Here is an 11,431-nt window from a genome sequence, read left to right as displayed (position 1 = left end):
GTGAGGCATTTTAAATTATATAAATGTTATATAAAATAAAAACTTTAACTTTTTTTCAAGAAAAATGATGATGTATTGGCTGAGGCGGTGTAGTGATTACTTTAGTGTTTAGAAGGTTTACGAAAGAACTGATCAGAATCAGAAGATTGATAAAAATCTAACTTTATAGCCATAAAATATTTAAAGTAAATAAAATAAAATTACGAAATTTGAAGTCAAGCCGAAAAATTTTGTACTCCGTTCCTGTACAAAAACAAAAAATGTTTCATTAATATTATTTATGTGCAGTCTAAATTGAAAAGTTTACACACAATTTGGTATTATGAAATAAAAAAAAAGTTTTCTACGGTTTTGGGACATAACCTCTGGATCATAATATTTTTGTTATCTTCGATCTTCAGGTAAAAATAGTCGGATTGTTGCGTAGTTTTTTATATTGCACAAGGAAGTAAAGTGAGTTTACCATATTGTGATTTGTTATATTAAACTTACATAAATTGATTTTAGAAATTTACCGAGATGTTGTGCCGCAATGTCACAATTCTCCTTAGACGAAAATTTCCTATGAGATGTATGTCCACTAATGTAACCCCAAGTCAAGAGAAAACACATTCAAGTGAACTGGTTCAGGATAGAGATAAATCAGCCAGGTCTACTGTGGACCACGACGATGTTCTGTTACATGAGAAATTAAAACAGCAATGGTGGAATACGAATGGGTCGATGAGAGGTCTTCACTCTCTAAACAAACTCAGGTATAATTGCAATAAACTCCAAATTTTTTTCTTCCTATAATGCTATTAAAAGCCAAGCAAAAACTAACTATTGTAACGTTAGATTTTGGTGCTCTCGAAGTGATATTTTTCTGAAACCATTATAAATATGTATAAGTTTGTTGCTTTTGTCAGTTTGTCAAAGTATGACATTATTTCTTTTTTCAGGGTGCCTTTTATTCGAGATGGTTTAAATAATACACTAATGGACATGGAACAAAAAAGAGACACACCTTTACCTCTGACTGGAACAAAAATATTAGAGGTTGGATGTGGCGGAGGAATTTTAACAGAGGTAATTCAATTATTGAATTTCACATTAAACACTTTTGTGGTTGGTGGAACATTAGAGTTGCTGGCTTTTAAGGTTTGTCTAATATAGATTTTAAGGTTTAATATCTGATTTTACTTTCATCTCCGTGCTTTCAAATTGCGATATCTCAAAAGTGTATTTTTGAGGTCGATAATCGGGTATTTTCACTTTTTATTTTCAACTAAAATAAAGACCAAAATGAATGAATGATAGTGAAAGTATTTTTATGTAAATTTTGTATAATGATTCAAAATGTGCCATTTTCGATGGGCCGCCAAAACAATATGTTTGTTTTTATTTGCGAACTCGGCAGAGTTGATGTCACGCCGGGCGATGTTGGTGACAGCCGTCTTACCAGACATTGGCGTTTTCTACGTCAAAATTATGTTGCAGCTATTTGGAACCGTTTCGGAATGTGCTGTTTTAGATCGTTTTTGAAATCAATAATTACAAATGAAAATTACATATTTTTATTACTGTATTCATAATCAGAAATTTAATTTAAAAAGACCATACTTTTAACCGTGATACAGGAATTAAAGTCCCACGTAAAAAATGGAATAGGTAAGACTAAACAATTTAGAAATTTGGAAATAAAAAAAATCGGTAAATTCAAAGGAAGAAATTATTAATAATAATAATAACATAACATTTATATAGCGCAGTTTTGTGTTGTTTCACTTCAAGTGCGCTTAATTATAATAAACTTAAAATAAAATTTCCTATTGTGTTCCTTTAAAAAAAATTAATTACATAATATGAAATAAAGAATAAACGGTTTACACAAAAGCAGAGAATAAAATTTAACAATAACAGTGCTATTTTAGTAGAGGACAACAATAAAAGACAGTGACAGTGCACGAAAAATAAGAACTTTAAAATTAAAATATTATATAAAACAGGAAAACATTAAAATATTATAATAATAGGTAACCAATTAAATTTAACTGTCAGCCCAATTCTTAATATGTTCACCATTACTTCACTTATCCCAAGTTCCCCTCCCCCACCTCTCTCCCACAACTGACGCACTGTCCCACTCTAGTATACTGTCTCTTTCTTTTTGATAATATATGTGTACATACTTCTGTATTTAGTAGCATAATTTTTGTAACTGTCCTGGGACGGTATAGAGGTACAGAAACCGGTAGACAATAAAATCCATCAATAAAGTGACCTAAAACCAAGTATTTTCATTTAATTTATGTAATAATAATTATTATTATTATCATTTTAAATTTATATTTATAAAACTTGTCCGTGTGAAATTAAACCATGTCACACTGTGCAATATGCGTCATGCAAATGAAACTTGATACTCAAAATATGAAATGGTTTGGTCTCTTGCTCCGCCCACTGGAAACACGTCCACTCTTTGGAAACGCCCATAACTGATATTTTTTTCAAGTATTATTTCGCCTTAACAATCTTACCTTGTTTACAAAAACATTACAATGTATTGACCCAGCACTGACTAACTTCAGTTTATGGAGTCGTATTACCAAGCACACTTGCAAATAAATGAATCAATTGATTTCAGCCTCTCACCAGACTCGGGGCGTCTGTGGTGGGATTGGATGCCAGTGAGCAGCTGATTGTGTGCGCCAGGGATCACGCACTAGACATGGCCTCACCTAACTTGGAGTACGTCCATGATAAAATAGAGGTTAGATCATTTTACCTCCCTTTTTTTGCTGTTGTTTTTTACATTAACTCCACCCAGGAGGCCCTTAGGAAAATAATTTCCCTCAGGGTCTTTCGTGATCTTTTGGGATTTTTTTATATTTTTTTATAGTGAATACCTCACAAGAGTCCCAACTGCTCCCGCCTGGAGCCAGTGAGACTATGGCATCCCCAATTGGGGGATGTTGTGAGGCTGAAGGTAAGTGGGGAAGGGAAAGAGGAAGGTGGGGAAGTACCTGGCTATTCAGATCTAGTCACTAAACACGGCTAAAGCCATTTGGAGCAACGTTTCAATTCTGAATGGTGGTCTTACACCAGGGCGATACTGGTAGTATCTTCCACTCTGGAACGTGCCGCAAATATACTATATATTATTTTAATTAATTAATTGTGAAATAACACAAATTAATCAAATAAAATTTATTTGCGCACGCCGGGTTCGAACCCGCGCCCTTTGGAATGGCAGTCCAATGCGTTACCACTGGACTATGCCGGCCGTCAAATGGGATGGGATGCTGTGTGGAGGGCCTTATTGTGGAAAGGAAAGAGTGAACTCAAGGTTCCTTGAAGAGACCCATGTTGTAGGAGGGAGGAAACACAGAGGCCGGCACTGTTGAATTCAAGAATGAGATATGGAAATAAGCTGTTCGCTTGTGACAAATATTGGACGTGCGTTTGGCGTGTTTTCCGACTGTGCACCGGTGTCGATGAAATCAATGACGCTAGTTCCTCGGAGCATCTTTCATTGAAATACTGGTAGAACAAGGCCAGCATTCCCACCCGACGCCTGTGCTCTGAAGATTGCAATCCGTCAATTAAGATAGGAGAATTTATTGTAACGGACCACATTTCTGCACAGAGAGGATTCTATTTGGGGTTCCAGACCAGAGGTGGCTGTCAAATTTAACCATGGATAGCACTTGCGATTTGTACAGGGTTAACAGTTGAGTACTATTAACACACTTTATACGGGCAAAAACAATGGTCCCATTCGAGAAAATGGATTTAGTTTTTAAACAGCTATATCTTTTAAAATAATACATATTATATTTTAATGAAATTTTTTTACATAGTACTCAACCCATCAACGGTTGACAAAATTGCTCTCTGAAATTAAGCCTTCTTTTGTAATACGACTTCATAATCTGAAATTAAAGTCAGTATTGGGCCATTTAGTGGTTTTATTTGTAAAAAATGTATGTTTTATTTATTACGTTTCAAATTTTATTTATTTTTTGCTCTTACAAAAAACTTCAGCATTTCCGGTGCAATAAGTAAAAGAATGTATTACCCGTTCTTTTTTTTTTTAAAGTGTATTTTATTTAGTTATAAAATTTAACATTTTATATCTAGTTTACATCTATTCTAAAACTACTATAAAAATATTCTATTACCTATGTACTAGTATTTAGACTTCACAACATTGAGACATAACCCACGAAAAACTGCAAGACTTCCTTAACATTTAAAGGAAGTTCATTGAACATTTTTAAACCTTTATTATAAATATTGTTTGTTTATTTCATTTTTTTTTTTATGTTCTTCGGGTAAATGAAGATTACTTTTGATAAAATATTCTTCCATACAAAAGAAAAGAATTTAAAGATATGGGAAGACTTGGTTCATATTTTTAAAAACATATAGTTGGGACCCTTACAAAGAGATTGGTATCAAACATATATGTAAAATTATCGGACGGCAATACATTTTCCGCCATTCAAGCAGGACCTGCGTAAAAGGTAGAACTACCCTTCCCGGACAAAGTGTGTTAATTGGTTTGTACTTAAAAATTTACGCTATAACTAGTTGTTTCTGTCTGACTTTTACGAAATATCAGAGGCTTGAACCCGCAACGCCTACGTGGGAACCCGACGCATTGGACCACTCAGCCAGTAATCAGTAAATGGGATAACAGTACTATGTCCCAGGTCTTCCACAAATGATCTCCACTGCCTGCGGTCTCTCACCATTTGCCTCCAGTCCTCAGTACTTTCCGTCCTGCTCCAATCCTCCTTCATGCAGTCTATCCTCCTCTTTCTCGGTCTGCCGTTGGGTAGCCTCCACTGAGGCACCTACACATTCATAATTTTTTACCTCCTATCATCTGGCATTCAATAATAATAATAATAATAATAATGAATTTACTGTAGGACTTTGCCGATTTGAACTATGAACAATTCGACGGGGTAGTCGCCTCCGAGATAGTGGAGCATGTAAATGACAAGGAGCTCTTCATCCAATCCTGCATCAAGGCGTTGAAGCCCGGCGGCTCCATGTTCATCACCACCCTGAACAAGACCAACCTGGCATGGCTCGGTGGTATCCTGATGGCGGAGAATGTGCTGAGGATAGTCCCTCCCGGCACGCACCAGTGGGAGAAGTTCATTTCGCCCAATGATATGACGAGGCTGCTGGATAAATGTATGAAATACTGTTTATTTTAATATAATTTCATTTTTTTTAAAGAAATATACATTCCCAGATTGTGAATAACCCGACAATGTTTGAACTCCTTCTTACTACCTTTATTATAAATTGAAAATTTTGCTTTTTCAGAAAATGAAATGTTATCAAACTGTTTATTTTGTGAATACTGCACAAGATTCTGCTTCCAACTGTCTGGAACCAGTGGAGCTAGGTCATCCCCAATTTGGAAGCGTTTTGATGATGAAAGATTTCACAAGAAAGGCTCTATATAAATTATCCAACCATCATTATTTTATTATCAGTGGGGAAGAGGAACCCTGAGAAGTAGTACCTGGCTGTTAATATTTGGTCACCAAACACCCATTTCAAGCGTTTTTTTGATTCTGAATGGTGTTCTTTCTCAGGGACGATATAATAACAATAGATTCGCCCTCTGGGGCATAATTTCAATCTAAAAATAACACCACTTAAGACTTAAGGCGATGCCATACGTAGTAATGCAAAATCATGTGTTTTTGGTTTGAAAATTTAGTCGCCTAGAAATGTTTTAGATGCTTTAATTAAATACTGCGAGTAGAATACATCTTGGCCTTTGAAATAATCGAGTATTTTTTAGATAAGTCTTTTTATAAGCCCAGAAAAAAATTATGTATAATGCCTATGAAAACTGCTTTAAAGTTAAAAATCTCCTACTTACGAACCCATTTTCGGTTATGATTTTATTGTATAATGTGGCAAATTAAGTTATTTATAAAATGATTGAAAAAAAATTTAATATTTATGCCTGAACATCCACAAAATAAAATAAAAGGCACTTTTTGGCCATGTTTTTTTCTTGCATAAATCAAAACAGGCGGATGGTGTTGAGCGGGAATTTAAACCTTATCGCCATCTATGTAAGGGTTATTGATAGCGGCTCAATTTAAAATATTACACGACATAGTGCATCGCCATAAGAGTAATTTCACAATACAACTCCCTATCGAATTCTGAGGCCTCGCTTCGTAAGCCTAGATAATATAGATGCATGTTCTCTACCATATAAAACAGAGCACAAAGTTATCCCTTAAATCCGATGATGTAGTTTGTTCATTTAAAGGCCAATGAGCTTATCAATCCAATTTGATGTAAATTTGTTGTAAAGATTCTAAAATTGTATGTGTAACACGCGAAAAGCGTTCATTTTGTGACAAAAGTGCTGTCGTAATTTGAATACATGACTTTGTGATAAGTGGGTAGAATGACGTCAGAAATTTTGCTTGAAGTAAATGTAATACTCATGTAGTTTTTTACTTTCGTTAATACACTGTCCTTAAACTATCTGTAAGGTAAAATGCAATGCACAATCTGATCTAAATACTGCGATATAATGCGCCCGCTTTTTCATAAATATGTACGTGGACCAAATTGAAATTAGTTTAACGGTCATGCATGATACCATAGATGAGAGTACCACTCTGGATAAATTTTTTTTTTTTTCTTTTATAGTTGAGCATCCATGTCTTGTTTTAACTTGACCATTTGGCATTTCATCTAACGTTACATTTGTTACGTTCTGGTTTCGGTTCAAGATGGTGGCCTTGATCGTTGTTCCTACTACGAGCCATAAATAAACCACTCACTAGATCGATATCTTCGGGCTTTACACACACCATCGACGAGGATAAAGGAAACTCAAAAAAACGAGTGACCATAGACAAATCCCTCTAAATGTTAAATTTTATAACCAAATAAAATATACTTAAAAAATGATTCTCATTCGGAGCCTACTTATTAGCCAAAATATTACTTCATGACACGAAAACGAAAAATTCAGTTACATGATAAACATTTTTCTTTCAGCGAGATAATAAATTATAGATACAGGTTCAATCAATAATGAATTAGGTAGAACGATTTAATTCTACCTGGCATGATATAATCGCAATCCAATACGGCCTATCCAGTAACATGGATACTGTCTGAAAATGAAAATAGATTCATTTCTGCGGTGGAGTTAAATTAAGGCTATTAAAAATTGGCAAATTAGGAACAAAAAATTAAGAGATTCTCACTTGTTTTTTGGGTACAAACACATGTTCTATTTTGTGTTGTTAAAATATCTATGGTTTACAAATAAGTAGGTACTTGAAGCTAAGATGTCTTAAACGAAATGTCAATTTCACGAAAACGTTGTGTTATTACCGCCTCACAATCAAAGCTCTATAAATGAAACATTACTGAACGGAGCCGAATAGTAAAAACTGTTTTAGAAAGGTTACAAAATAGGCTTTCAAATTGTTGTATCATAAATAAATATTAACATTTGTAAATATTTAAATTTAGAATGGAAACATGAAAATATTGTAAAAATGACTCACCTGTAATGTTTTATGTAAAAACGATACTAAAATCACGGATAATGTAAAAAAAAAACACTTATTTCATCGTACAAATGTACAATAAACAATTCTGTCACTTCACTTTTTGACCATTTCATACAAAATATATTTTTAAAAAAATAATTAAACTTGCGAGGCGGGTCGGCACGTCAAACGGCTTTCTTGGCGTCGTTTTACGATTTGGCGGGTAAAATTTGCTTCCACTGAGTAGGTCTTTTTACGGGTTTCTATGGATAACTTTGAATAGAGATGTGAAGCTTCATTCAATACGAATATTCTACTTTTTGTTTTAGGGATGTCACTAGAAGAATAACGGAGTTATGACGATTTTTGTGGAAACACACGCGTTGACGTGTAAACACGCTTATTGTACTTGACTGCTATCGTTATTTTATCGTGTATATCTGCTTACGTTGCTGACCGGTTAAGTACCTAATTACAAATCTTATAATTTCAGAGGAGTTTTTACTTACGATTTAAATAAGAGAAAATCAGAATCATTATTTTTTGGACGCGAGGTGTACTGTTCACAGAACTAGAAGTTTACCTTTGAATTTTGACCTCTGCCCAGCCATGAAATCATCTCAAAATAAATGGTTTATTTAATTTTTTTTTTTCATTTCAGATGGTTGCAAAACTAAGATGGTTCACGGAATGCTGTACTTTTTTCTAAACAATGAATGGTACTGGACCTCCAATACGTCAATAAATTATGCAGTGCACGCTGTCAAAAGTAAATAAACTCATTTTGTATGCAAAAAATGGAGTAAACTGTTAATAAATTAAATATTATTTATGTTAAATTATTCTATGTTATGTTTTTCTTATTTATTAATAAATTACTTTTATTTTATTTTAAATAAATATAACTGCTGCATTCTATAATATGTTGTCTTTCATTTCTACTGCAGGAGTAATATTTATATTTTGAACATATTAGTTTGCACAACCCGTAGTCCACTTGGCTAAATAATAAAAAAACTGTTTTAAATCGAAATATCGATGCAAATATACCGGGTCAATGACATTACAATCAACGAATCTTTTTGATGTTCTGTGCCTTAAGATACTGTTTATGTTTCTGAACCTGTGAAAAAAATCGATAACCAAACCAGCTATCAAAATTCAAAAAAATATTTATTGCGCAAAAAAGAGTACAAAGGGTGTAGCTTATAGGTTACATCCTATTTCTTCCAGCTAACCCAACAAATACACATTATATTACATAACCCAACAATTACATGTAAACAAATAAATAACAGTAAATAAATAAAAAAACGGAGGTATTTAATTCATGTAAGGTATTCATTTAAGGTGTAGTGACATTTGTTTAAAAGAAATGTTTTTAGTGTTGATTTAAATTAAAGTGTGTCTGTACCGGACGTTGTACCTCGACCGACTTTAAATTAATTTGCATAAGTTTGAATTTACGCAGAGGTAGTTCCTTTACAAACTTACCTCTGCGCATCTTCAAATTTATGCAACAAATTCCTTCTCTAAACTTGTATAAACTGTAAAAATTGATTAATAAATAAAACCACGGGGTCAAGCAGTCATCATTATAGACAAAAAACAAAGGCTTGACCCCCCAAATACCCTCTTATAATTAAAATACCTAAATGTTCAAAATTTGTACAAAAACATGGATAACTTGCATGAAGTTTGAATTTGTGCAAACGCAGTTTCCTTTACAAAACTCGCCGTTTGCACAAAATTGAAATTTATGCAAAGCTTCCCTTTAAAATATCTATATGTAAATGTCTATTTGTGCAAACTCACAAAATATCTGAAAATAAAACATGACCCGGGCAGGCGGATTGAGGAAACAGTCAGGGGACCCAGGCAATTTCGTCCGCTAGCGCGTTGCGCAACAACGGCGCCTCTGCCCTATGAAGATTCCGGGAACTCGAAATAATTCTCGGAATCTCTCGCAAACAAAGGCAGAGCAGGGCCCGTTGGCCCTTTAAAAGGCGGACAAATTGCACAATTCCTCAGAGATCCAGAAACCATCGCCTCGACAACATCTCTCCTGGACTGCCTCTTCAAGCCTCTTCTCTGCCCTGGGACCTTCACTTCAACCTGGCCTTCTTCTTTCTCCTGGCTCCCTGGTGCTCACCAAGAAGAAGCATTTTACAAAAGTCGAAACGTCCTTTGTCAGGTCGCAGGTTCCCCCCTACCTTCCTCCCCCCTGCCTTATACCTTTCTCCCATAATCTCCCACATTTTTCCCTTTTCCCAGATTCTCCCTCCTTTTTCCCGACTTTTTTCCCTAGGCGTCGAAGCGGCCAGCCGGTCATTCCCGCTACATCGTCTGTGCGGCCGGCGACTACAGTGCCGTCCCGTACAGTGTCGGTTATTTGTTTGATGCTACGTGGAAGGTTGTTATATACTTTAATGGCCATGTAGTGTTTAATATCGATGGTTAGAATTACATTCTACACAATTGTTATTATAATATTATGTATGGGTGCGGGTTCGGCCAACAAACGTGATGTCATGGCCCGAATTTGCAAACGAGATGCTACTACATATTATCTTGTAAAGTTAGTTTGTAAACTGAATATTAATAATAAATCAATATTGAGTAATGGTGGTCTTTCAGCAGGGTGCTACTGAAAGTACCACTTGAAACGGGCCGCAAATATACTATACAGGGTTCCCAAGAAACATAGCTGACTTAACTGTAACCAGTGATTCCTGAAATTATTTGGAGTAAAAAGTGTGAATGAAATTTTGGTCATGTAGTTTGTGGTTTTTTTTTTAAATTTAATATTTAATTTTTTTTAAACAGACTTATGTGTCCGTTATGTTAGTTATTGTCTTTTTTACGACAGGTAGCGCTAGGGTGAGAAAGTGATGCGCGCGCACACTATAATCCGAATGGTTCCAAAGTGTTTCCGAACCTAGTCGACCGGTAGGTAGGCGTCTTCAAATGCAAGCCACTCCCGACTGAATAATGTAGAGTTTCAATAGAATAGGATGTCAGTCCTGCAACAGTACTTTTGTAATTATTATCGTAAATAAAACAACCTTGTAATCTTGACGAACCGTTTATAATATCATTGAAGACTACCACAATTCACTATACAAAGAATTTGATTATTTAGTCGTAATTTAAAGACATTACAACTTGGCGCAGCCTTCGGTTACAAGAGAATTTACTAAAAGTTTGTTTCGACGATTAGAAGAATCTACAAGTATACCAACACAAACTTCCCAGAGCATTGCAACATAAGTCACACCGAGGCAGTCACTTGCAATTTTCATCAATCAAATAATCAACAGTAGAAGTCACAAGAGGAAAACCTAAGACTCAGGGTGAGCGATCTTCCAGAAGCTTTCGGAATCCAGGCGGAAGACTTCAGCGGATACAGTAAGCTCTATTAACCGTGACAATCAGGAATCCAAGAGGCACCGAGACGGGGTGGTTAAGCAGAGTTATGAACCGTGAGGACGTGGAGAAGAGTTCCGGAGTTATGTAGCTGTTGTCTTTTTTTAAGGAAATTTTTGTTGTTATAATAGTATTGTTGAGTAGTTATTTTCAATTCTTGCAATTATGGAGTGGGGAAGAATTACGATGTTTAACCATGTTAATGGAGAGTGGGAACTTTTTCGACTTCTTCTCAAGGAGCTTTTTCTTATTAATAATAATAATAATGTTTATTTCAGCTGGACAGAGCGGTGTGTGCAATGCTCTGCCTGCCATAAAAGTTTACATTTAAGTTAATACATAAAAAGAAAATGAATAAAGAAATAAATAAACATAAAAATAATAAATAAAAAATGAATACATTGATGAGCACATTAGGACTTTATGGTGGCTTGAGTGAAATTCTCCATCTCTGGTGTAGAGGC

General features: G+C 34.9%; 1 protein-coding gene across 1 annotated transcript; it reads left to right on the top strand.

Moving 5' to 3' along the window:
* The first annotated feature begins 200 nt into the window (after positions 1–200).
* Positions 201–8,441, top strand: LOC149419960 (ubiquinone biosynthesis O-methyltransferase, mitochondrial-like). The gene is made up of 6 exons (XM_089637392.1): positions 201–401; positions 508–755; positions 942–1,068; positions 2,627–2,752; positions 4,920–5,190; positions 8,203–8,441. The coding sequence occupies exons 2-6, from the start codon at positions 520–522 to the stop codon at positions 8,316–8,318; spliced, it is 876 nt and encodes a 291-aa protein (XP_089493518.1). The 5' UTR covers positions 201–401; positions 508–519; the 3' UTR covers positions 8,319–8,441.
* The last annotated feature ends 2,990 nt before the right edge of the window (positions 8,442–11,431 follow it).

This window comes from Hesperophylax consimilis, chromosome 11 (assembly GCF_061612785.1).
Source record: "Hesperophylax consimilis isolate HC1 chromosome 11, BYU_Hcon_1.0, whole genome shotgun sequence".
Lineage (NCBI taxonomy): Eukaryota > Metazoa > Arthropoda > Insecta > Trichoptera > Limnephilidae > Hesperophylax > Hesperophylax consimilis.
Note: the sequence above shows the minus strand (reverse complement) of the source record. Positions and strands in the feature narration are given on the sequence as shown.